This window comes from Ambystoma mexicanum, chromosome 12 (assembly GCF_040938575.1).
Source record: "Ambystoma mexicanum isolate Mex_15411 chromosome 12, UKY_AmexF1_1, whole genome shotgun sequence".
Classification (NCBI taxonomy): Eukaryota; Metazoa; Chordata; class Amphibia; order Caudata; family Ambystomatidae; genus Ambystoma; species Ambystoma mexicanum.
In genome coordinates, this window is record NC_090936.1 from 463,457,160 (window position 1) to 463,485,044 (window position 27,885).

Here is a 27,885-nt window from a genome sequence, read left to right on the forward strand (position 1 = left end):
TAAAGAAACCTTTGCATAAACCTATGGTTTCCCTAAAGACAGCAAACAAGAACCTTAGTCTAAAGGACAGTCTCGCCTCAGTAAACAAAGATTTACAAACACGGTACTATACTCACTGGCTAGCTGACCCTTCTTCCATGTACAATTATTATGACATCTGCGACTATGACCCTCAGTCCTTATCTGTTGCAGAGCTACAGCAAGATAATGAATTCTTACAGATCTTGTTAAACCAAACAGTGAAAAACACTCCTGCGTCTTCTGACAAGCCTTCTAACACCGCAACAGCCAGGGATATAGCACTCATTGTGGGAGACTCTAAACCAGAATACGCTGTTGCCAGAGTGATATGCGCAAGATCAGCTTGGCAAGCTCCCCAGAATGCTGGAAACCCTTATTTGACAGGACAAGGCAGTCATTATCCTGAGGTTTGTGCATCTGGTCCTGGGTACAAAAGACCTATACTAACCATCGGTTGTCTTAATGCTTCCACAGTATCTACTAACCACAATAACCCTAAGGTCAGTCTTCCCATTGCTACAACCGAATTTTCTGCCACACCAGCTTCTGAAGCTTTAGATCAAACTAATGATACTTACCTGCTACACGAACAACTCCTACGCCTTAAAAGAAAGACCGAAGACCTCTATGATGACTTTGTTTATTTGCATTATAAGAATCTTATGAAGGGACACAAGTCACCAGACCATCTGACACTATGTCCAACACCTGACATCTTATCTTTAGAGATCGACATGATAAGGCCTGGAATTGCCATACAGAAAAGTATACAGACTTATACCAAGCAGATGGAAGACCTAAATATAGCATATATATCCCTTCTAAAGACTGACACAGCTCTTTCACCTTCCAGCCACAGAAACTCAGGTTGTTGTACTGACAGAAAAGAATTAACTCCTCCGGTGGGTCAAATCACGCACACAGCCATTACACCACAAAACAAGGGTGGTCTTCTGATTGGAAATCCCTCTGAGTCAAAGGATGGTTCCGCCCTCACCCTTGCCTATTGTCCAGTACTCACACTTACAACCTCTTCTGAAATGACAATGGCAGCTGAAGAGACTGGCGCAGTTCACACCGAGCATGCTGAGTTGGCAAGCGGGGCTTGCCAAAGTGTGGCTGTGCTATCAGACAACACTCTTGAGCAATCAACATCTTCAGTTTCTTCGATACCCCCTAAATCGCCAGTGGTTGTGGTACCCGATCTACCAGTAGTTGCAACACCTGAACTATCTGTAGCTGCTACAGCACCCGAACTTCCAACTGCAATCCATGATCTTCCTGCTGCTGTGGTTCCTAAACTCCCTGCCACATTTGAGACTCCTCAAGTCTCTGCTGCAAATCTTGAGGTTGCTATAGCTACTGTGATTCCTGAAGCTACTGCTAATTCTGATGCTTCCGATGCCCAGATATCTACTTCCTTCGCAGCTGTGCTCGCTGCAGCAGAATCCTCTGCTACACAACCTGATCCCTCAGCACCTTCTCTTCCTGATCCTACATCCGCCATGCTAACTGTTGCAGGGTCAGCGAAGGGTTTTCCTGTTAAGACTACTGCTCCAGTTGTTTCTGCTGGTGTATCTATAGCACTAAGACTGCCAGACTCTACTCTACCAGTCTCAGGTGCGTTCCAGCCCGCTGGCTCTCTCATGACACCCACACACCCAGTTGCTACCGCCTTGATACCCTCTACAGCCATTCAAGACTCTCACCTTGCAACCCGTTTCTGGTGCTTCATGATTTGCCTTTTTGGAGTAAGACTCTTGTACGGTGTGACAGACATTCTTCCTATAGGTCGGTCTTCAGGGAACCTGGAGAGGGGCCTGGAGAGGGGCATACTGTCATGCCTGCACCATGGGCGCATCCATTTACGCTTAATTTGGACTATATGTTTATCATTTATTTACAACAGACTCTTGGATCTATCTATACTTACTTTGGAAACTTTATTTCCCATTTGCGAGATTTTGCTGCTTAATTATTATTTCCAACAAACTACGCATACCATAATGCACCTGGCTACAAGCATCGATTCCTGGCTGTTCCTATTGGTTATCAATGGAACTACACCCCCCAGAAGCCCTAGAGACTTGCCCTGCTTCCACCAGCCCAGGAACAGAAAGGGAGGTGGCCGATTGCCTGCAGGTGTGCTTAGCCAGGTGCAACCAATTAGCCTGCCTCTGTGCTGGGCTAGGCAGTATAAAGGCTGCTGCCTGCAGTGGCTCAGCCTCTTGCATCTGAGAGTTCTTCCTCCACCTTTTGCTTCTTTCTACGGATCTTGTATGCTGCTTACCTTCACTCCTGCTTGGACCCTGCCATGTTGCTTGCTCCACCCTGCTGCCTCCAGCCATAGCCTTCCAGGCTCCCTGCCTCACAGCCCTGCTCCTCTGGGCTCTCCACACTGCAGCTGATCACGCTCTGCTGCCTTCCAGTCTTCGCCCTTGCCCTGCCGGGCTCTCCACACTGCAGCGGATCACGCTCTGCTGCCTTCCAGCCTTCGCCCTTGCCCTGCCGGGCTCTCCACATTACAGCGGATCACGCTCTGCTGTCTTCCAGTCTCTGCCCTTGCCCTGCCGGGCTCTCCACATTACAGCGTATCACGCTCTGCTGCCTTCCAGCCTCCGCCCTTGCCCTGCCGGGCTCTCCACATTGCAGCTGATCACGCTCTGCTGCCTTCCAGCCTCCGCCCTTGCCCTGCGGGCTCTCTACATTGCAGCTGATCACGCTCTGCTGCTTTCCAGACTCAGCCCTTGTCCTCTGGGCTCCCTGCTCTGCAGCCTGCCTCACTCCGGCTGCCTTCTGCCCTTGTCTTCTGGGCTCCCTGCTCTGCAGCCTGCCTCACTCCGGCTGCCTTCAGCCCTTGTCTTCTGGGCTCCCTGCTCTGCAGCCTGCCTCACTCCGGCTGCCTTCAGCCCTTGTCTTCTGGGCTCCGTGCTCTGCAGCCTGCCTCTCTCCGGCTGCCTTAGCCCTTGTCCTCTGGGCTCCCTGCTCTGCAGCCTACCTCACTCTGGCTACCTACAGCCCTTGTCCTCTGGGCCTTCCTACTTTGTAGCTTATCTCGCTCCGCTGCCTATTACCTACCTTTTCCGCTGGGTTCTCGGCCTAGCAGCCCTCTACAGTCCTCTGCTACCTTCTACGTTCAGCGGCCCTGTCCCTCAGGGTTCACTCCTTACTGCCCGGCCCTTATGGGATCCTTGCCGTGCAGTCTGCTTTACTCTGCTGCCCTAAGCCCTTTTCCTCTGGGCTTTCTACCTTACAGTCCTACTCCTGTGGGCTTACTCATTGCTTTCCTGCGCCTCTGAGCTCTCAACCTTGTTCCTTACTGTCCTCTGCTATCCTATCCTGTTACATGACTTTCCCTTCATTTCCTTCTGCTAGTTTGCTATCACCTCCTTTCCTGGATTTGTCTGTAGTATCTTCTCTTGTACTGTTTGTAGACCCTTTTGTACAGAGCTTGTCTGTTGGTTTCCATCAGTCAACCTCTGCCCCTTCCCTTGTCTCGTTTCTACATTACAGACACCCATAGCTGCTGTTCCAAGTCATGAGCAAACAGCGTGGGCCTCTGTTATAGCAAACTGTGCAGAAGGCTAGAGTATTTCCAAGGTTCGTGGAATACTCTTTTCCTATATCTGCATACACCCCGAGAGGGTATTCATTCTGTATCTTTTCCCTTGCTACTCTTGCCTACTCTTCGTTCTCTTTCCTTTCCGCTGTGTGTGTTCTTATCTGTCCACTTTAGTTGGCACAACCACCCAAACCCTTTCTGGGTGTCCTGTGCCACTCTTAATAGAGTGCCATCCCTGACACTATCATTGAATCTGACTCATGCCCCAATGTTGTTCTTAGTAGAAAACAAAGAAAACTAGCCGCAAGGGCCCAAAAAAGAGAGTATCATCAGGCTAAAAATCTCAGTGCGGTTCCCAAAAAGGGTGTGAACGACTTTCTAAAACATAACGACAAACTGACCCCCACAGCTAAAACTCCTGTATTCTCATTAATAGAGGAAGAGGCAATTGATCTTCTACAACTAGATCTAGAATCCAAGGTGATATTGAACTTAGAGGGATCGCCCAAGGCACCCACAGCTGACTTCAAGGGGAAAGCAAAAAAGAAAAACAATAGGAATGGTCATCAACCTTCAGGTAGTTGTGACACTGCTACTGAGGGGCCTTTAACGAATGTATCCCCTTGTTTAGGCAATCACAAACAATTGGATCTTTGTTCCTCCCACGCTTCCCCCAAAGGTTCTGGTGAATATGCCGAATGTCGCCGGCCGCAGGGATGGGTCAGAGACACACAGTACGACTGGTACCACGGAAGAAGGCCCCATCCTGACCTCAGATATGCCATTGATTATGGGTTGGGAATGTAAGACACCCTTTAATGGGAAAACAAGCCTAAATAGATCAGCGATATTAAAGGCCTTTCAGGCCATACCATCCCTGAGAACTATTAGATCCGATGACATCGATTGGGTCTGCCTTTCCCCCAATAATCATACCAAGATGATATGTGGGTATCACTCCCATATCATTATAAAATTGATTTGGTCCCAAAGATGGGATTTTGAATTGCTTGGACTAATTCCTTATATATTTTGCAGAGGCTCAAGCAAACACCTTTGTGGAGAAACCGCCACCTAGGCCGGTGTTACCCATAGGGCGAGAGCTGGGTAATGATTCTACTCCACTTAGTGATGGGCTATTCAGGCAATTTATGACCTTTGCCGCAGCGTTTGCTGGTCCTAGGGGTTCCCAGACTCGGGTCCCCAATCCTGTTGTAGAATATTAGAGTGAGGGACCGGGGGTGACACTCATGTCATGGAATGTATGTGGTCTAAATAATTTTAGATTATGGGCCACACACCTTGACGAGGAGTCCCGCCTGGAGATAGTGTTAATCCAAGAAACTATGCATCTGGGCCAATTTGAAGTAGATGGTTACTACACATACATTCAACCTGCAGTGAAGGGAGAAATGGGGCGTCCTTCAGGTGGCTTAGCTGTTCTGATAGATAAAGCCAGCAGAATCTCCTCTGTATTAGTTTTAGCGGAGTATTCTATTCTAGCAGTTTGTATAAGCTTCCTTGGCAATGCCTCGAGGGAGATCCTGGTTATCTGTCTTTACTGGAACAAAGCGGTTGCATCATTTCTAGAAGTGTCCAACCAACTAGACAAATTCTTGAGGATGCCCTATCTTACGACCCCGGCATTAAGGTCATTGTGGGGGGGATTTTAATTCACCTTGCATGGAGATGGTTAATGCATGTAATCCTACTTATTACCATGTAGATGCGACCTCCAGACTCTTGGGAAGCGATGGGTGGACTATTTCCTTGCATGGGATATCCAACTAGTGCCTTCAAACTCGGGGTTGTTTGCTCACACCTGGTCACACGGGCCTTATTGCTCCCAGACTGATTACTTTTTTGTTTCCACTACACTCCTAGCCAATATTGACAGGATGCTTATATGCGATCTCGCTCGGGGTGATCATTTAGCTCTGAATCTTACCCTGAATGAGTGTATAAGGCGCTTCTCTTCTAATCCTGCACTAAGTTTAGTTGTAACTGACCGCGCCTCCATATCAGTGAGGTGGGATTTTAAAACATGTCATAGGTTGGTGTCCCATCTAAGGGAGGACCCTTTGATCATTTTCCCAGTTGATCGAATAGGAGCAGGCTCTGTACACGTTGAACGCCAAAACAACACGAGAATTTTGCGATATATATAAAGCAGTTGGCCCTATTACAGAATGCAAGTATAGTGCCTAGTCATCGCCGCTGTTATTACATCTCAGTGGTGAACTTACGGAATGCAAAAAGGAAAGACTTACGAGCCTTGGGTTCAGTGAAACTTGATTGGGATATCTATCAACAACTGAAACAAAGGATTAACCAACGGAATCGGAATAGGATAAAGATGATGAAACATGAATTGATGTTGGGTGATAATCAGAGGATGTTTCACCATCTCCTAAATTTCGATACGCGACAGGTGTGGTCCATGTTGAGAGCTATGGCTGACCCTGGTGAGCCTATTAAGGAAGCCGCAGTTGCAGCTGCTACCTGGGTCAAATTTATACACAATAAATATACTCTCCCAACTAGATTTGTCAGTGCCCCTGTGCGCGATTTCCAAACCCTGATCCTGAGAATCTCCTCGTGGTCGGTAGAGGACATCCTATATTTATTGTGGACCATTAAGAGCTCCCAGGCGCCTGGCCCGGATGGGATTCCACCGTGTGTGATTAAGTCTGACCCGCTTTTGTGGGGTAAGATCTTACAAACTAAATATGACAGCAAATAAAAAACAGGAATTATCGCTCCATCTTGATGTGCTGCCATTATCATCCCTATATATGAAAAAGGGAGTTGGGATGACCCTAACAACTTCAGGCCTATAGCCCTGATGGATGCATCTGCCAAAATCTTTACCCATTTGCTACTCAAGACACTTCAGCACTACATTGTTCTACTTGATGTATTTCCACAATCCCAAATAGGTTTTCGCAAATATATGGGATGTCCACTAAATGCTATCATTGTGGCCCATGTATATGCTCAAACCAAAACCTCACGTACCGGGCCAACCCATATGGCGGCACTAGACCTTACTTCCACTTTTGATACGGTCATACGCTCGGTCCTATGGGAGAAGATGATAGCCTTGGGTATCCCGAGTTATTTAGTAGCTATGATTACTCTTCTCCACCAAAATACAAACTACGGGATCAGGTTGAAAAAGGAGGGGGCTATGACCGACTTGATACCAACTGACATAGGCCTCAAGCAGGGATGCAACCTGGCCGCTATTCTTTTCAATCTATATTTAGGGGGACCTGGAAGCAGCCTAGGGCGATGCAGTCATATTTCCGGTTAAGATGGGCCGGTTAACACTTAATTGGTTGGGCTTCACAGATGATCTAATATTTATGGATCGCACACCCTTCGGCCTACAAGCGAAACTATCATTGTTCCAGCACTATGCCCTTAAGAACAATCTTCAGGTCAATCCAGTGAAGTCCTTTATTGTCGTATTTGCAGACGGTAAGAGATCAACAGCTAAATTCACATGGACACTTAATGAGGTTGTAATACCCAAGGTTCAATCAATAAGATACTTGGGATACCAGCTTGCATCCAATTATTCGGTAACCATGGGGAAAGAGGTTAATAACACAAAAGTGAAGCAACTGACTTCACAAATGAAGATAATCTACCATTGTTACAGTAAATTCTCTTTGTTGTCCTGCATACAGTTCTACCTATTAAAGGTCGAACAAATCATCTTGTATGCTTTAGATATCTGAAGTTGTGACATGGAGGAATTTCTGGATTGTGTACAGGGCATACTGTGGAAGAAGGTCCTTGGGTTAGCAATGTCCAATCCCTATATTCTGATCGGTCATGAACTGGGTATCCTGCCGTTGTCGGTTAAATGGCACTGGCGTTTGATAAATGGCTATAGTAAAATGGTGATGCCACCCAAACAATCCCTATATGTTGATTTGGCCGGGCTACTAAATGAGGGACAATTGCCCTCAATTATGAGATTTAAATATAAAATGGAAAAAATCTTGGAGGAGGCGATGATTGATAAAGACGAACTAGTGCTTGGTACACCAGCATGTAAAAGAAAATTTCAACCCTTTTTCTCGTGTCTCTTGTTGGACAAAATAGGCGAGAGTAAGGCCTTCTACGAGTACGCTAAGTTTACACGAAAATTCGGTTAGCGTGCACGTTATTTTGAGATTTTCCCGTGCAGTATTGCCAGAAAGGTCTACTTACGTTTCAAACTGAATCAATTAAAGACCAACTAAAGACTTCTACAGTGGGGTGACAAGGAAGCCGATTCTATATCTGGCAGGTGCCGCTTTTGTACCCAATTTTGTGAGTTGGAAACTCTTAATCATCTGACTACGACCTGCCTGTTTTTTGCTTCCCAGCGGGTGGTCATATTTGGCTCATTTTTGTACTCAGATTCCATCACATGGAAACAGTCCTTGTGGGAGCGATGCATGTGGGGTACCAGCCAACGGCTTCTGCTATGGTTAATTGAACTCTTGGTAATTATTGACGAAGCCTTGCTCACTAAAATAAAAGAAGACGTTGATATGATTCAATCTCCTTAATACTGGGGAGGAGTTTCGCTACCTTAGGGCCAGATTATCTGGAATGATGGTTCTATAACGCAGAAAAGAAACCTGATGATGATTCACCTCTTTATTATAGGATATTTTTATTCTAATCCTCTAAATGAACTCGAAGTTTTAAGCCTGATAAGCAGTTATCTGACCTGAATACAGAAGCTTAAATCTTAAAGTTTTTAAAATCTCGATGACTGTAACCTGACTGTGTTATAGGTATTGGTAATTTTCCTAGTGTAAGAATTCTAGCTTGGGCCGAGTCAATTCTAGCTTGGTTTTGTTCTTTCTTTTTTGTTGGAAAAGAAAGTTAATGCTCTTTTTAATTTCGTTTATATTGTTGAACTGTTTTTATTATGTGAGTTTTGAACGATTCATTGAAACAGAATGAATTAAGTTATATATTTTTATATTTTGTTCATAATGGAAAAAAGTTTTTGTAAAGGTTTTTGTTAAACCATAAACAATAAAAAAAACTCCCCTCTAGTTGGTGGGACCAATCGACCCCAAGACAAACTCATCTGGAAATCCTCTCGAAGCTGGCTGTACTTCCATTTGATGCTGCAGGAACCGAGCACCAGGGAGAGGAACACCAGAATCGAGGTTATTGTTTTAAGTTGAACCCGAGCTCCAGAAAGATCCTCCGGACTTCCTCGAAGCAGGACTAACCAAGCCTGAGCCACCTCAACAGTGTGCTGGATCCCAGAAGCGAGGAAAGCACATAAGGTATCCGCGAACCGCAGTGGCGCTATTCGCGAGAAGCTGAAACTGCAAAGTGCGGCTGATCTGAAGTTTGCCCATTGCTGCCGCCAACCTTTGAATCTTAGTGCAGGAGTCCCCAGACTTCCTCTCTCTTGTCCCCACGACTGAGGCCCAGGAACAACAGGATCTGCCATACTACCACAGGAACAGAAGCCAGCTGGAACCAATTTCTTCAGACATAAGGTACTGTAAACTAAGGGGTACTTACCTCTTGTTGTGGAGCTTGCTTACTCTCAGTTGAGATTTTCCTTTGCTGCCTTTTGCAGAGTTGCTAGCAGCTTTCCCCATCACAAGCCTCCCAGCTTGTGGCCCAACAGTGATTTCATTTTCTACAAATATCTCTAAAACATTGTGCAATACTTTTTACTTACCTTCAAGAAGTGCCTCCACTTCCGTAGACTATGACCAAGTGACATTGGTTGTCCTGGTTCCCTGAAGACTCTTCTAACCTCTGACTTTGTGCTTTAACTATCCCTCCAAAATGTCATACATTCTCTACTTGTATAGCTGGGAAAGGGTTAATCTGCATTGCATTGGGGGGTTCAAAAGTGCTGACCTGTTTAAGAAACTATTTAACCATTGTTTCATTCCCTAACCTTTTCCTTTTGACACCAAACTCAGTATTGCTCAAAATGTACCAGTGATACACTTGAAACACTTGTGTATAGGCGCGTTACAAATGCCATATCATATCATATCATATATGAATGTCCACAGTCTCCTAGTTATTTAAGTCACCTCAGGGTGTAGGAAGTGTCTGTGTGCCATCCCAAATGAGTATCTACTGATTTATTGAAACTGAGAGTGTGTATTTTTGAAGTATATTTGAGTGTTACATATTTGCTCCCTTCTAAGGAAGGCTTATTCAAACTGACTGTTAAATTAATAAACAATTGTTTAATCAAGAAAACTTGAGTGTAAGTGTTATTTGGATATTTGTCAATGCGAAAGTCTATGTTACAACCCTACAGTTCACATTGACCCCTCTTGAGATAAGCCTGGCTGCTCAGTCACTCTACCAACTTGTGTAGTACATGCTTATAATAAAGGTTGGGTTAACTATTGCCAAGAGGACAAGGCTGGTGCAGTCTCCCACAAGGTACTGCATACAATCTTGCCTAGCAGTCCTGCTTCAAGGGAGTCCTTAGGATCTTACTGGAGCTCGGGTATGGCTTAAAGACGATGCACTCATTCCTGGTGTTCCTGTCCCCTGGCAATTTGTTTCAGCAGATGCAAAGAAGTACAGCCAGCAAGGAGAGGGGTTGCAGTCAGGTTCGTATTGGGGTCAGTTGGTCTCACCAACCCAAGGGAAGAAGTCGTCCGTTCTGGGCTGCTGTAGTCAATACGGAAATTGGAGCTTCAGCACTGCAGCAGGGCTTCACCGGGCAAACCAACGGTCCAGGAGGGTGCAGCAAGCTTCTCTTCCAGTTTCATCTCCAGTTCCTTTGTCCAGTGGTCGACTCTGCCGTCTTTGCAAAAGACCTCGCCTTTTATGCGTGTTTCTCCCATTCATTTGCAGCCTAGCTTTCACTCACAAAGCAAAGTGGCTGTCCTCCAAGGACAGCCAGCCAGAAATATTGTTGAAAGAATGAAGTCTTTGAGGCAACACAGAAGTTTTGTGCACATTTGCTCGAGACCCTGCAGCATCTATTTATATTGCTTAATCTTATACCTGGAATGTATTTGTGGAAACCTAAATTAGACAAAAAGGTTCGACACAGGGAAGCACTGCAGACCTCATTATTCAAAAGAATAAACAAAACATCTGATAATACATAAATATAAAACATTATCTTGGTACCTTTGAAGTTGATTTCATATGTTTGACATCTTGCCTCAAACTGCAGAGCCCCTCTTTTATCAGTCAAGTAGATATTCTCCAGGTCTGTGGAGGTAATCATGGCTGCCTCCTTTCTACCCTAGAAATAAATGTGACATTCTGACAAATCAAGTCTAGCTAAGCATTGCAAAAATGTTATTTAAATAAGCAGAAAACATAAAACAAGCACATGAAATATTGATGCATCCAGCAATACCCCATTCACAAATATCAGCTTAAAGCAAAACCTCACTGAATAAAGCAAACAAACAGACACCAAACCTAAGTAACATGCACATGATCACAGGGAAGATGTTTGTAACGCATAGCAATCGAAAGACTGTATTTATTCCATACTTTAGTACCCAGCGAGGGGGTGTGGTGGCCTCCCAGCCAACGAGGAAGCTGGGAACAGAGTTTTTACCACACAGCGAAAGACCCCGCTTCGAGGCTCCTCAGAGTGGGAGGCCATCATCTTCCCTCGCCAGGAACTAAGGTAGGTGCACTCCTTGTGTCCTCTGCCCCTTCCCCTCAACCCCACCCCCTTTTCCACATATCCGATCCCGTTCCTACCCCAACCCCACTTCCCTAAGCTGCTCTGTCCCTCGCTTACGCCTGGAACAGGACTGTTCCTGGCACATCTCTGCCACGCGATTAGCCACAATGGAAAGCGAGAAGGGACTAGGTGTAGTCCCTTCTCCCGTTCCCTGGCAGCCATTTTATTTGCTTATGTTTTTTTAAGCATTGTTTAATGCCCGCCATGGAAATGGAGAAGGGACTACGTGTAGTCCCTTCTCTTCAATCCATGGTTGCCCTTTTTTTACTTGTATTTTCTCGTGTTGAGGTCTGTTAATGCCCCAGGGCTTACGTTAAAGCACTCGCTTCGCTCAGGCTTGTAACTGATGCCTCAGGGCATTACCAGACCGGTAATGCCCCGTTCCTTGGGTTCTATTGTTTTAGTAATATTAGGACTTGTTAGAGCAGAAATCCATACTTGGGGATTCTCAGTCAGTCATAGGTTTATTTCGGAAAGCCATAAAAGCATATCCATTACACATATAAAACAATAATAAAAAGTGCATGCCGCACAAAACGGAACCGGCTCTACTTTTACAGCAGAATGGTTTTCAAAGAAACAGTTAAAGCACACTGTATACACACCAAAAATGGAATGGTCGACCAGTTCATCGACACAGCAAGTAACATCAGGTCCACATTATAAAACCACAAGTAATACTGGAAGTTCCCAATTTCATTAGCACAAGGGAAATCTGCAATGTATCCAATGAGACTAGAACAAAATGTATACACGTTAAAAGTATGTGAAACCCAAAATACGGTTTAGACATAGAGTATCATACTCTGCTATATCATACATTTCCCAATACGGCAAATTGGCCCTTGCACAAATGGAAAATAACTGAGGTCACTTAGGTTACGATACCCTAGATGAGAATTGCAGATGGATTAGCCTCTGCCCATGCCCTGTGAATGTAGGAAGACACTGCAAAAATGATCAGCCTATTGGCTGTGGATTTGCAAAGCGCCAAGGCTTCCCTGATGTTTAGTACTGCAAGGTATCTCAGTAAGGGTTTAAGGGCGCGTGACCAGAGATTGTTATAAAAAGGGCATGAAAAAGAAACTGAGCAGGGTCTTCCCTAAGTAACATGCATAAGGGACAGAGGTCGGAGCTACTTCTCTGCCACACCAACATCCGGTCTTAGAGTGGTAACATTCCTAAACAAAATTATGTATAAAGGGCATGGAGATACCTTGGGGATACACAATCCAAGTTTTCTTCATAACTAGTGGGACCAATAGTCACTTGCAAGAGTGGACCTAGAGCATGCTAGAGTTGCCTTTTACCTTTGCTTGTGCTCAAATCTGTGAGCTAATAAATATTTGGTTCTTGCTTCTATTTTCTATATTTACCTCTGTTGCTCTGCGTGGTCTTGCTTCCAAGACCAGTGCCTTGCCCCTGTGCTATCCTCCGTTTACTAAGAGTGGGTGAGGACCATAGGCATAACCAATACCGAGCTGGAGTAATGGAAATCATTTTTGATATAGGGCACTGGTCGAGCTCCAACCGTAATAGCACCTTCTGGGTAGATGCTTGGAGGCACAACTCTTTTTTGAAAAAACAATTCTCTATTGCAGCCAGTTTAGTCATAAATGAATGGCCTCATAGTTCTGCGCCAAATCTGGCTGCAACTCTGGCCTGTTGGTTGTAAAGCTTCAACACAGGATGATACACACTATTACTATGATCCTGGCTTAACTTCAGGATAGCATTGCTCTGTCTCTCCAAGGAGAGCGTAGCCTATCCACTTGTTTTGCCCACCTACTGTTGCCAGCAAACTTGATACCCAAGAACACAAATGAGTCCATCTGTTCAATAATATGACCTTTGATCGTAATCCTCAGTCTGGTGGACCCCCCATTTGGTGAGATTTTCATGTTAATGATAAATCTTCCTGACCTGTGTCAACCCCAGATCATTATGCTTGGACTTGGTAATTATTTTACCTTGTCCTTTGGTGAGTGGGAATCCTTTTCCCCTCTCACCTAGTCTTTTACTCTTTTGATGGGTGACCTTTGTATGTCTCTCAATAGTATATGATTGGTGTTACAGTTTGTTTTAACTTTGGACTAACAGTAATATACTATGGCGGCACACAGCATTTTAAATGCAGTGACTTCCTTTTAATTCTCTTATTATTTCTTGTGTGAACTACTGTTCCCAAGAGGTAAAGTGGGATTCACATCCCCTTTACATTTATGTTAGTGAGCCAGCACACCCCACCTTATGTGGAGTGCTGGGGAGATCCAGTGTATCCAGTGTATCCCTTTTTTAATTTTTGTTACAATTGCATGTTTACGTGAATGGTTGGTGGTAGTGGTTTTACCGTAGTGACTTCTTTGTCTTATTACTCACAGGCTGTTAAATCAGCCTCGGTAATGCACAGAAGGTCCACCATTCTGCTAGAATGGCGGCTCCTCCTTTTTTGCCATTTCTCCTTTGCTTGTTGTTTCTGAAGTCTTCCCCTGCCATTCTAGGTGGGAATGACCTTGGTGGAAGTGTTGTCGTCAGCAGAAATCCTTTATATTCCCCGCCTAGGCTCCAAAGTGCCTGAGAAGGCAGGAAGCAAGGAAGGAGTCCAAAACTCTGCAGCCTTTTGTCTTTCACCTTGCCTGAAAGGAACCAAGTTCCACTGGGGGGCTGGCTGTCCTGAGTGAACAGCCACACCGCCCCTTTCTGTAAACTGCAGGGAGAGTTTGCAGAAGTTGTACTGTAGTTCCTGATAAATACTCCGATCCTAGAAGCTGCTGACAAGTCAACTACTGGAGCTGAATCTGAAGAGGAAGATGAAGAAAAGACATCTGTAGTGATTTCCAGCAGCCAGAGAGGCTACTGTGTAACAAGAGCCTGATGCAACTCTTCCTTCCAATAGAACTGGGGTTCCTGATTGTGACGACTGCTACCCAGAGGCCAATTGGATCCATGAGTCTCAATAAGACCTGCATTTTGGGCCATCCCGCGATGTTCTGCGACCTTGCTGGGCTGTAAACTGCCAATCCCCCCGGGACCTCTAGCCCGAGTGCAGTGCATGGTCTTCTGGAAGTCCGAACCTCACTGAAACTTTGATGGACTCCTGCTGGATATCCGGGGACACGATTCGAATCCCTGAAGTCCCCTCACCAGAGTACAGGACCGAGAGAGTGAAGAGAATCTGACTGGCGATATTCGTTCTTCATCTGGCTCCTGTAAAAGGGAGCCAAATCCACAGAGCTGGCAAGAATCCATAAAGAAAGCTTGGCTGAGAGCCTCCTCTGATGACTGCTGTTGCAAGTTCCCCTGCAGTGTCCAGTTCTTTCGTCTCCAGACCAAGAATCCAGGCACCGGATTCTGTGCTGCTGCTTTCTGAAAGCATCCACCCATATGCTCTTCTTTTCCCCTAAGGTACTGTGTGGGCTTGGGTAATACTTACTGATCTGCATCATGGGAGGCTGAGTGCGTGATTCGTGTAGTTGTTGCCCATACCTCTTGCCTAGGCCTAAGTCTGGTACGCATATAGGGAGCCTTCTGTGAAGTTCTTGAACACTTTAACTAACTCTGAAGCTAATACATACGTATTTAAGAAGATATCCTCTGGAACTTTGACTTTCCTGCAACTGGAACCTATTCTGTGCCGGCTCCTAGACCACTGGGGTCCCTCGTCTGCCTCTGAGAAAACTCATGCTATAGACTAGGGAAGGACTTTGATTACAAGGATTCTGTCTGGAAATTATAACAAGTATAAAAGTACTTACTTTTAAGTTAGTGTTGTAACTGTAACAATTCCTAGTGCAAGCCACTACTATTTAAGCAGTGGAACTGTCATTACTATAATTTTCCTGTAAAAATTGTGGGTTGCGAGCCACCACTATCCAAGCAGTTAGATGCCCCTCTTAAAAGTATATGGATTTACTTACCTTGAATAGCTTCTGCTCTTCTAAACTTGTAACACTGGGTTGTGCTTTCCCTTTTCCTAGTGCTATTCGAAAATAGTTTCATTAAGTTCTTACTTACCTTCGGAAACTGTATTATTCACTTCTTAAAAGTATACTAGGCATACCTAGCTATTAAGTAGCGGATAGTTATGTACCAATAAGTCAATTACTTACCTTGAAATAAATTGTGTCTTTGTTAGGTAACAATTAGTTTAGTCCAACTGGTGTGGGACTACACAAGAATCATCTCCTTGGTATTAGGTAAACCACCTTTAAATATAAGCCTGCACTACACAAGTTGGTAGTGTGACTGAGAAGCCAGGCTTATTTTAAGAGAGGTACTGTGAGTTGTAGAGCTGTGCAATGAAACAAGTAAATACAAGTATCCAATTAAGCACTTACACACTTACAGTTATATAATACATTTGTTATGTATTAATACACAAAGATTTTTAAAGCATTCTTTAAAAAAGAGTAATTAGCTGTAACATTAATCTCAAATTAGGATTCATTTAAAAAAGTGAACAATAAAGCAGGTGAGTAATTTATTCATACGTTACACATGTTCCAGCACCCAGAGGTGACGTCATTTGAGGTCAGTATAGCATTATATATTAGCACCTTTGCAATATTGAGTTTTCAAGGAAGTAAAGGTTAGGGTTAGATCAGAACAGACTGATAGGTTATAAGAACAGTCAGATTCTCCCAAAGGGATCCAGGCAGCCTATTATCCCAGCATTAAAGTGTTCAACATTTAAGACCTATAAGGGAGCAAGCACTGCCAAAGTCAATAGGTTCAGAAGGAGGCCTTTAGGGATCCTGGACAGCCAAAGTCAATGGGCAAGGTCACAGTTCTGATGCTCTTCTTCTTAGAAAAATATTATTAAATAGTCAGTGTTAAAATGAGAAATAACAGCAACTCAAGATGAGGTACCTGTGGAAAGCACAAGCTGAGGTCAACTTACTGTAGGGTTAAATCACACTCCCCAATATAGGAAGCACCCCAAATGGCAAAAGGATAAAATACCCCAATCCCCAGAGTACCTTGAAAATGAAGAAAGGCACAAGTTACTTACCTGTAACTGTTGTTCTCCAGTATGTGTCTGGCATGGATTCACATGCTCATGAATATTCCCCGTCGTCAGGCCGGGAATCCTTGGTAGAGAAAAAATCAGTATCAGTTTCGTTTCTGATCTGTCTTTCTTAGTAGTAACCAATCACTGAACTCTGGGTCATACTGCCCCCAGCCAATGACTGCCCTGTACCTAAACCCCTCCCATGGCAGCCATCCTCAGATTTGGTAGCACGTAAAGTAACAATATGACCAAGTGAAGAGCCGCAGAGGGGAAGAAGGGAGGGTTTGCATGTGAATCCATGCCAGACCCATGCTGGAGAACAACAGTTACAGGTAAGTAACTTGTTCCTGTTCTGGCATGGATTCACATGCTCATGAATATAAGAATACGTAGCAGTATACACATGCACAACCACGGGAGGTGGCAACAGGCTCAACATTAAGCACTACAACAACTCAACATTAAGCATCTCTTACCTCCTCACCAGGCTCACCTTAAGCGAACAGGTTGCGCAGAACTGCTTGGCCGACCCTTGTCTCCTCCCTGGAGTCCCGATCGACGCAGTAGAATCTTGTGAAGGTGTGCGTCGACCTCCACGTAGCAGCCCTGCAGATGTCCAGCAGTGGCACACCAGACAGGAACGCTGTGGTAGCAGCGATCGCTCTGGTCGAATGGGCTCTCGGACGGCCGGGCAGATGTCGGTTTGCCAACCGGTGACAGTGCATGATGCAGCCGAAGAGCTATCTGGAAATGGAAGCATTCGAGAGAGCCTTCCCTTGATTCACAGGTCCAAAGTTCACAAACAGCTGTGATGTCTTCCGAAAACTCTTCGTGCGGTCCACGTAGAACTTCAGCACTCTAGCAACATCCAGCGAGTGCAAAGTCCTCTCGGCCGGAGACGAAGGCGACAGGAAGAAAACTGGTAACACCAAGGGCTCGTTGAGGCGGAAGTCCGACGGCACCCTGGGCAAAAAGGAGGGGTGCGTCCTCAGCACCACCCTTGTGTTGTGAAAAGTCAAGTATGGAGGCTTGCAAGATAGGGCCTGGCTCTCTCCCACTCGTCGTGCAGAGGTGATGGCCACAAGGAATGCTGTCTTCCACGACAGGAACTTCAACGACGCCAAATGCATAGGCTCGAATGGGGCCCCCATGAGCCTGGTCAGCACCACGTTGAGCTCCCACGCCGGGGCGGGGGCTTTCACCGGCGGGAACAATCGGAATAGTCCTTTCATAAATTCCTTCACCAGGCGATGAGACCACAAGGACGCCCGTCCTGTAGTTATGGTGTATCGGGAAATGGCAGCCAGATGTATTTTGATGGAGGCGTGAGCCAGTCCAGCTTTGGCCACCGACAGTAGGTACGGCAATACTTGAGGGGCCGTAATCATTAGAGGGTTAATCTTCTGTGCACGGCACCAGACAGAGAAACTCTTCCACTTATGTCCATAGCATTTGAGAGTTGAGGACGCCCTGGCTTTTGCAAGAACCTCTCTGCAGTCAGCCGGGATATCGTATCCTCCAAACTCTAGTGCCGCAGGAGCCAAGCCTGCAAGTTCAGCGACTCCGGGTCGTGATGGAGAATGGTGCCTCCTTCTCTGGAGAGAAGATCTGCGTCCGTCGTCAGCTTGATAGGTGGGGACGCTGATAAGTCCAGAAGGTCCGGGAACCAGATCTGTCTCGGCCACGCCGGTGCAACGAGGATCATCCTGCACCTGGACCTCTTGAGCTGGTTGATGAGACGGAGCAGCAACGGCAACAGAGGGAACGCGTACAGGAACAGGCCGTCCCAACGAAACGAGAAAGCATTGCCCATGCTCCTCAGTTGTGCGAACCTGCTGGCGAACCTCTGGCACTTGGAGTTTGTTGCCGTCGCGAACAGGTCGATCTGGGGTTTGTCCCACCGTTGAAAGAGCCCATCCACCTGGTCCTGGCGTAGTTCCCACTCGTGGCACGAGCGCAGCTCCCTGCTGAGTGAGTCGGTGATGGTGTTTTTTATTCCTGCCAGGTGGAAGGGAACCAGAAACATCCCCTGGGCGACGGCCCAGTGCCACCGATCCTGGGCCTCCTTGGATAGGACTGGGGATCTGGTGCCTCCCTGCTTCTGGATGTAGAACATCGTGGTGGTGTTGTTGGTGAAGATCCTCACCACTTTGTCCTTGAGGGACAGAAGGAACGATTTGAGCGCTCAGAACACGGCTCGTAGCTCCAGGATGTTGATGTGAAGAGACCTCTCCTCCTGGAGCCAGAGGCTTCTTGCGTGGAGATCTCCGGTGTGGGCCCCCCATCCCTCCAGGGAGGCGTCCGTCGTTACCGTCTCCTGATATGCCGGGGCCTGAAAGTCCATGCCTGCCGTGAGGTGCGCCCAGGCACCCCACCATAGAATCGCCGACGGAACTCCTCGTCGAGCGGGATCCTGTCTTCGAAGCTGCCCGCCGCTTGAATCCAGCGGGCGTCGAGGAACTCTTGTAGCGGACGCATCCGAAGTCTGCAAAGGGGCACAAGGTCGATGCATGAGGATATCATCCTGAGGAGGGACTTGATGGACCTCACTCTGGCCACATCCGTGGCTAACAGGCGCTGCACCTTGCCCAAAATGGCCTTTGTCCTTTCTTCCGACGGGGATGCCTGCCGCTTCACTGTATCGAGCTTCGCTCCCAGAAACAGTGCCACCTGCGACAGGACCAGATGGGATTTGGGGTAGTTGATGGCGAATCCCAACTCTGTGAGCAGGCGGACGTTCCTCGCTGTGTGTTCGACGGCGAGTTCTCTTGTCCTTGCACGGATTAGCCAGTCGTCCAGGTAGGGGTAGACGTGGATCCCTTGCAGGCGCAGCCGTGCCGCCACAGGTGCGAGGCACTTGGTGAACACCCTGGGTGCCGAATTTAATCCGAACGGTAGGGCTCTGAATTGGTAGTGACGCCCCTGGCAACGAATCTACGGAACTTTCTGTGTCCTTTTAGAATGGGGATGTGGAAGTAAGCATCCTCCAGGTCCAGTGATGATAGGAAGTCGCCCTCCTCCAGCTGTCCCAGCACATGCTGGAGGGTGCCCATCCAGAATTTCTGTGCCTTGATGTACCTGTTCAAATGACGCAGGTCCAGGATGGGGCGCCAACCGCCTGTCTTCTTTCTGACGAGGAAGTATCTTGAGTATACTCCGGAGCCCCGGTGCCTCTTGGGGACAAGCTCGATGGCACCCTTCTTGAGCATCGCCCTTACCTCCAACAGCAGTTGAGGGACGTGATTCTCCTTCCTGGCCACGGGAGGAATGCGAGGACACTTCTTTTGAAATTCCAGCGAGTGTCCGCGGGCCAGGGTGTCCAGCACCCAACGGTCGGTGGAGATGGACTCCCACCCGCTGATGAACTTCGTCAGCCGGCCTCCCACCGGGGTGCTTCGGTGGGGGCCCGACACTACGGCCGGTTCAGTCCTGCTTGGAAGAGGCCTTGCCGCCTTGGCCTCCTTGCCGACAGCGGCAAGACCCTCCTTGGGACGAGGAGCGGGCCACCTGGAGTTCCGAAACGGCTGCCGTTGCTGAAGGACTCCTAGGGCACGTGCTGTTTCCGTGTCTGTCTTGATGGCCTGGAGGGACTCATCCACCGTCTTTCCAAACAGGTTGTTGCCGTTGAACGGCATGTCCAACACTCTGGTCTGGACGTCCTGGCGAAAGTCAGTCGCCTTGAGCCATCCTTGTCGTCGGAGGCAAACCCTGTTGCCCAGTTGGCGAAATCTGGTATCGGCAATGTCCGTTGCCACCGTTATGGAGGGATCCGACGCCACCTCTCCTTCCTGCAGAATCTGTAGGGCCTCTGCTCTCTTGTCGTCCAGTAGGAAGTCTAGCAGAGGAGCTATCTTGAACCAAAGCTCTCTGTCGTAACGGGCCACAATCGCTAAGGCACTGGCCGCCTTAATCGTCGTTGCCGCCGACGCGATGACTCATCGTCCCATGGAGTCCAACTTCTTGCCCTCACTGTCCGGGTGGGAAGTGGAAGTTGAAGCCGCCCCACCCGCTGCTTTCTTCTTGGCCGCTGCCGAGACGACAGAGTCTGGCGTTGGCTGGGCCTTGAGGCACAAGGGGGCGGTATCGGGGACCCAGTACTTCTTCTCGTACCTGTCCCTCTTGGCGGGTGTTGTGGAATGGTTCTTGAGGATAGCCAGCCCCTCGTCCCAGATGTCGTCGAGCAACGGCACCGCGAGGACCGTCTTTCTCTTGGCCTCTCGACGTTGGTAAAGAAAACCTTCCTTTTTCTGTTCCTCAGGGCAGAGCTTGAAGATCTCGGATGCCCTGGCTATCATGGCGTGAAAAGAGCCGGTTTCGTCGGGCGGAGAGGCCCGAGGGGGGGGTGATGACGGGATGCCCGTTGTGTTATCGCCGCCGTCGTCGTCCGTCCCTGTCGCCGTATCCTCCCGAGGGTCCGGCGAGGAGGATGAGGGGTCCACAGCCTCGCGGGCACGAAGGGCGGAGCGGGGTGGACTCTCCTCCGCTTGTTCGGGGGGCTTTCCGACGGGCCTGGTTCTGGATCCTCCGTCGGAGTCCGTGGTAACCTCGTCCTTATCTCAGTACATAAGGATTGGATCGGCAAAAAAATGGCCGCCGAGCTATCCTGGGGCTCGGGTAATGGCTGTGACAGACGGGATGGCTGCTCCACTGGGCCCTCATCGTCGCTATCTTCGATCACATCAGTGGGAACCATCCCCTGGGATCGAACCTTCTCGAACCTCTCGTTGAGGCCTATGAACCTCTCGTTGAGGCCTTTCACGGCTTCCACCGGATCCTCCTCGGAGGCTGAATCCGAGTCCGTAATGGCCACCACCCCCCCCCTCTTTTTCCTCCGGGGTCTTCACGGGGGTCTTAACGATGTTCTGGAAAGAGGATTCCCTCCGCAGAGGCAGGGAAACTCTGGCCCCCGAGGCCGCCTCCACTGGCGTAGCCTCTGCCGGCTTTGCCAGAGCCGCTGCGAGAACCTTGATAGAGGCCTTTGCCGGGTGGATCAAGGCCCTCACCACCTTAGGTGCGTCCTGGGCCTTCGCTTTGGGGGGAGGGTCATCGCCTCGTTCCCCCTCGGCTCCCTTCGAGATCGACCGGGGCCTCTCCAGAAGCTTACCCGGGTTCTCGGACTTCCTCTTCCCCGAACCAGAGCGCTGGCTCGTGGTTGATCGTGCCGGGGAAGTCGCGCCCTGCCTGGCAGCCGAGGAGCCTGACCTTTCAGCGCTCCCGGTGCCTGCGGACTAGCGGTGCTTGGCCTTTTGTTGGGCCCCCGTCTTTTTCTTCGCCTTCTCACCTGCTACCTGCCCTTCTCCAACCAGGGGGCGAGGCGGGAACAACGATCTTGCTTGGTCCGTTCCGACAGGTTCTTGCAGAACGCACAGTGCTTCTCCACGTGAGTCTTGTCCTCATGAAGGCAGTAGAGACATCTCGAGTGCTCGTCCTCCTTGAAAACATTTTGCAGTCCGCATCCTGGGCAGCTCCTGAACAGCTTGGATCCGGGCGTCGAGCTTCCCTTGTCCTGGGCCATGTCCGTTGAGGTAGGCCATAGATCTTCTGGAATCCTCCAAGAAGCGTAACTCGACGAAAACTTCACCCTTGAGGGGCGTAGAAGAATTCAGAAACGGGTCCCCGTTATCGGAAGTAGAAACGGTGGAGCTTGAGGCTCAATTAACCGAAAAAATGAGAAAAATCTCCTGAAAAAGCGTGAAAACGCAGTAAAAGCTCGAGAGCTAACACACAAGGACTCCCAACACTTGAACGTGCAGTAAAAATCTGAGGATGGCTGCCAGGGGAGGGGCTTGGGTAGAGGGCAGTCATTGGCTGGGGGCAGTATGACCCAGAGATCAGTGATTGGTTACTACTAAGAAAGACAGATCAGGAACGAAACTGATACTGATTTTTTCTTTACCGAGGATTCCCGGCCTGACCACGGGGAATATTCATGAGTATGTGAATCCATGTCAGACCCCATGCTGGAGAAGAGTTCCAGCTGGTTGCCTTCATGATGCAATGCAGTAGTACCTTGTTCTTGGTCCTTGGTCGTGGTGACAAAAGGGAGGAAGTCTGGTGGGCTCCTGCGGCAGCACTCGAGAGGGACTTGGCAGCAATGGATTTCCATCGATTCAGCAGCTCTTTTTGGTTTTAGCACCTTTTTCTCAGGGCCAATGAAGAACGAAAAGCTCTGGTTAGGATTTCCTTGATCCCTCGGTCCTGGACTCTGGTGAGGGGACTCTGGATGCAGATTATAACGCTTCTGTAGGATCCTCTGGATGCCTACGAAAATCTGGCCGGATTTGGACTTTGGAAGACCATGCACTCACAAGCGGTTGGGGTACCTTTGGTATTGGGCTTCTGCAGCCTTGGAAAGTCGCAGCAAGTCGGGGGTTGCGCCAAAATAGAGTTTGTCCCGAGTCTAGTTGGTCGCACCAGTCTAAGGGAGGAAATCATCCTTTACGGGTCTTCCCTGTCAATTTCGAAAACGGGTCAGCAGAGCACAGCTGCAGGGCTTCACCGTGCACTTTGCGGTCCAGGAGGCTGCTGCTGGTGTCTTCTCTAGTCTTCTGCTTTGGATGTTGTCCTCCAGTGGTCGACTCTTCTCTTAGACCCTAAAACGTTGCTTTTTATGCAAGTTCCCATTCATTCACAACCCTAGGCTGTCAATCACACAACAGGGCCTTTCAAGACAGCCAGCCAGCCAACAGGAACTGGTTTCACTCAGGCACACCTGGTGACAAAGTACAGGGAAGCATCAGGACCCTCCCTCACTTCCTGCCTTTCCAGACACACTGGAGCCTGGGTGGCCTTCAGGGCTAAAGCCTGCGAAAGGCAAACTACACAAAGGACTGAAACCTGATGCACACAACTGAGTAAAAGCCTAGAAAAAAAGAACTAACAAGAAATGGCGTAAAATTGTCACCCTTCGGTGCAGTACTGCAGCCTGCAGGTACATGTCACTAGGTAGTAAAAACAAAACCACTGCCACCAGCCATTCAAGGGAGTTAGTGTAAAAATATGTTACATGAGGAATGGGTTAAAGGAATTACTATGAAACCCCCAGCACTCCACATAGGGTGGTGTGTGCTGGACCCATAAAGTAAAGGTAAGTAATACAGGGGTCCTCTTACTATTCTTGGGAATAGTGGTTCACCCAAGACAATGGGGCATTCCCGAATGGGCTCAATGGGGAATGGGGAATTACATTACCGCCGAACTCGTGATCCGGCACTATCAGCGCTGGGGATTTCGGCAGTAGGGCTAATACCGCCGGTGGTAATACCGCCGGTGTTACCGCCAAAGTCGTGATCAGGCCCGATATGTAATAATACTTACTTCCCTAAAATTTATCTTGGCCTACTATTATTTAAATAAACCCTTTATTTGTACAATAAATAGGGCCTCATTACAACCCTGGCGTTAAGGGGTTAACGGCGCCGCAAAAGGTGGCAGCGCCGTTAATCCCTTAACGCCTGATTACGAGGTCCCTTTGCGGGTTGGCGATTTTAACTCCTGCTTTTTGCAGGCGTTAAAATCCAACCCGCAAAGGGACCTTGGTGCTAAGTACGGTGCCGCAATTTGCGGCACCGTACTTAGTGCCTTCCCCATTCCCATTGAGCCCTATGGGGCAAAAATGGGAATGGGGAAGGGCCCATGGTGAATGGGGAATTACCGCCCCGCCAACCTTGGAAAGGGGCGGTAATTCCACCATTCACCATGGTGGACCCCGGCATGGACCATGGTGCTAATAGCACCATGGTTTAGCGCCGGGGTCGTAATGAGGCCCATAGTGTTTCAGTGTTTCTTTGGACCATATGTATGCTACAATTTCTTTGTACCAAGCTACAGCCCTCTCTCCCTCCTTGAATAAGCCTGGCTGCTCTGTCATGCTACCACCATTCTCAGGTACTACAGCCATATACTAAGAGTGGAGCTTATGTACTGTCTCAGATGTATGGTTTTATGAAGCCCTTACTTGGACTTTAGAAAAACTATTCTAACACCCCCTCTGTCCTGGCTTATAGAAGATCATTGACTCGGTATTATCATAGTTAATAATGAGGCCGCAGCTTTTACAAGCATCAATAAAATGCTTTCGACTGCTTGCGGAGACCAGCAGGGGTCGTTGAGAGCAGCCCGGCATCATCTACAAATAATAACAGCAGGATTCTATCTCCACCCAATTTTGGTGCGCCGGATTGCAAATCTGTGAGTCTTAGTATAGTTTTATTTATGACCAGATATAATACAGCTGGTGCAAGGACACACCCTTGTCTCACCCCTTCTTCAATTGGGATGGGTGCTGTCAGATCCCTGCTATGTTCCACCTAATTCTAGCAGTATTGTCTTTGTATAGACCCTGGTTTCCACGTAACAGCTGCAGGGAATATTTGGGGATTCTGCTGTTCCATTTAATAGGAGTCAGTCAGGATAAGGCCGGGTGGGACCCCCAAAAGGGTTGGACATAGAAAGGTTCTTCTTGAATGGGTTTATTGCAGTATACCAAGAAGTTCCCAATTTAAAGCAACTCAGTCCTTCTGCTGTGGCGGGATCTTTACCTTTAATCAGAGGCCTTTGAGATGCCCCATCTGGTTAGGGTGGTAGCTGGCTGGCGTCCCTGTTACTCTGAACAGTCGAGACGCAATGGGCCTCATTAGGACCCTGGCGGTCCCGTAATGAACAGTGCCATTACGGTACCGGCACCATTCATTACGGGATGCCCTATTACGAGGCCTGCTAGCGGACCAGACGTGAAAATCAGGAGCCGCTAGCAGGCTAGTATGGTAACAACAGGCCCGTCATTAACGGGCCCGTTGTTAGCATCCTCCCCATTCCCATTGAGCCCTATGGGGCCTATGGGGCTCAATGGGAATGGGGATTGATTTTTACCGGGTCCGAGAAAAGGGCAAAAATCATTACCGGTGGCAGCCATGCCCTTAATAAGGGCACGGCTACTGCCAAGGTCGTAATGAGGCCCAATGTCCTCTACAAGATCATTCAGAAGGTTCTTCTGCTTGGATTGGAAACCCTAAACCTGCTGAAGCTCTATGTGGCATAGATTGTGCACCAGATCCAGCCTACCCTCCCAAATGTTCCACACGGCTTTTGTTCCTCCACCCTCCATGGCATTAACCTCTTTAGATCTGAGTGTCTCCTAGATCCCAGGGCCACCTTTCCCAGGCTACAATTTCTCTCTGGTCCTTCCATCAACCTGCTGTTCTCTCTGGTCCTCCGGCTCCACCAACCGAGAAGCCTATTAGCCACCTCCTTGTAATCTCCTCCAGCCTCCTCCAGTACACATTCAACCTCCTTCAACTCTCTACCACCTTTTCTTCTCCTAGGATTGGGGGGTTATCTTGCGACAGTCCCCGGATAAGCACAAATACCATGGTCCAAAATCTCAGGAGCTGCCATCCTAGGGTTTTGGGTGGGGGATGTTTTTTGTCCCTGGAGATCCTCGCATTGCCTGCTTCTGTAGTCAAACAGGGGTCATTACCACATACAGTAAACATTTTGCTTTTTGCTGTTGTTTTTTCAAGATAACTGCCCTTCTTTTATTTTTGTAGTCAGAAGGACTTCACTGAAGTACCTCTGCCACTACAACCCTTTTTGATATTATGTCCTATGGCCCATATGGCTCCCAGGACCTGGGTGCTTTTTTGAGCACCCCATTTTGACCGGAGGGTGATGTTTTCACCCTTCAATTGTGTTGTGGAGTAGGCTGGTGGCAGTTGTAGTTTGGTTTCCGTTTCCCCAGGGGTGTAGCCATTTGTACTACATTTGTGGGCTAATGCACCAATATAGTACATCGGGATACTAAGATATTTTAATACAAAAAAGGTAGCAGGCACCCCTCTCTAGAAAGAACATGGCATGATAACCTGTTCTGTGGTTTTTACCCACTTTGAGAGTCCGCAGCCATTACTTTTAGCTCACTGTACTTTTCACAAAGGAGGAATAACCGTTTGCATATCAGTCTTTGTCCCACCCACAAGAGCAGTCCAGCACCGAAATGCCTGGTAAACCTCCTTTGAACAAGAGTGCCAACAGCAACCCCAGACACGTGTTTCTGCCTCGTCGGGCCTCATCAGTGAGGTGGATCTGTGCCTCTCTGAGCACAGTGAGCAAGGGGTCTACGTCTGGGTTCCCCCAGGCAATTTAGGGTGACCAACCCCAGATTCCTTGCAAAAATACACAAAAAAGGTAGCAGGCACCCCTCTCTAGAAAGAACATGACATGATAACCTGTTCTGTGGTTTTTACCCACTTTGCGAGTCTGCAGCCATCACTTTTTGCTCACTGTACTTTTCACAAAGGAGGAATATCCATTTGCATATCAGTCTTTGTACCACACACAAGAGCAGTCCAGCACCGAAATGCCTGGCAAACCTCCTTTGAACAAGAGTGGCAACAGCAACCACAGACAGGTGTTTCTGCCTAGTCGGGCCTCATCAGTGAGGTGGATCTGTGCCTCTCTGAGCACAGTGAGCAAGGGGTCTACGTCTGGGTTCCCCCAGGCAACTTAGGGTGACCAACCCCAGATTCCTTGCAAAAATACACAAAAAAGGTAGCCGGCGCCCCTCTCTAGAAAGAACATGACATGATAACCTGTTCTGTGGTTTTTACCCACTTTGAGTCTGCAGCCATCGCTTTTTGCTCACTGTACTTTTCACAAAGGAGGAATATCCATTTGCATATCAGTCCTTGTCCCGCCTACAAGGGCAGTCCAGCACTGTTAGGCAAGACTGTATGCAGTAACTGTAACGCTCACCTGATTCCCGCAGAGGCGCCGGTCTTGACTGGGTGAATGCCGTATGTTCAAAGGTGATGTGTAACACACGGTTGGCTTTTTGGGCTGGACCTCTGTGCACTGTATGTCTGACTCGAAGAGTAAGATGTCTGCAGATAGAAAATATGGGATTAATGAACTGGGGTTATTGGGTGCCTCTCTCCGCTTCCCTTCCTCTTCTCCTGTAGAACCCCAAAGGTTAACGCCCTCACCTTAGGTAAGTGGACGCCGAGCTCTCCATCTGCCTCGGGGCAGGGTGCCGTAACCAGTTTCTTCGCTGGATAAGGGTGCAGGCCTCTTGACCTCAGAGGACTGCTGTCCGTCGTTAACTGCACGAACGGTAAGTTCTGGGCACTTCAAATGTCTTAAAAGTCTTTTGTAATGATATCTCTTGTTTTGCAGGGTTCCGGCGATGGCGGATGGCGGGCTGATGAGAGTTGAGGATCGAACCCGCGTGAGGAATAGAAGCGCCTGGAAGCACGTAAGTAAGCGCTTGTAGCCTGCTTCACGATGCGCACTAACTGTCCCTTTTATCTTGCAGGTACAAGTTCGGAGCTTTAGAGAAGCTGAAGGGTGCTGGAATACCCACTGGATTCGGCGTGGGAAGGAGTAATGGCACGTGAGTAATAAAGTTGCCCAATGTCTTTAAACGCACCTTCTTTTGTCTTTCAGATGCGGGATGCAGCGCCGAAGGCCTCCGGAGCGTGCGAAGAGCTGGTAAGCTTTTGTCTTTCAGATGCCGGAATGCAGTGCGAAGACCTCCGGAGCATGCGAAGAGTAGGTAAGCCTTTGTCTTTCAGATGC

At 48.2% G+C, this 27,885-nt stretch overlaps 1 protein-coding gene across 2 annotated transcripts in view; it reads right to left on the reverse strand.

Annotated features, from left to right (window-relative positions):
* The window catches only part of LOC138513666 (protein mono-ADP-ribosyltransferase PARP12-like), a 461,743-nt gene that overhangs the window by 109,483 nt on the left and 324,375 nt on the right, over positions 1-27,885 (reverse strand). For both annotated transcript variants that reach the window (XM_069628724.1, XM_069628725.1), the window contains exon 8: positions 10,727-10,844. In XM_069628724.1, coding sequence (XP_069484825.1) covers positions 10,727-10,844 — 118 coding nt within the window. The remainder of the gene's footprint in view (positions 1-10,726; positions 10,845-27,885) is intronic.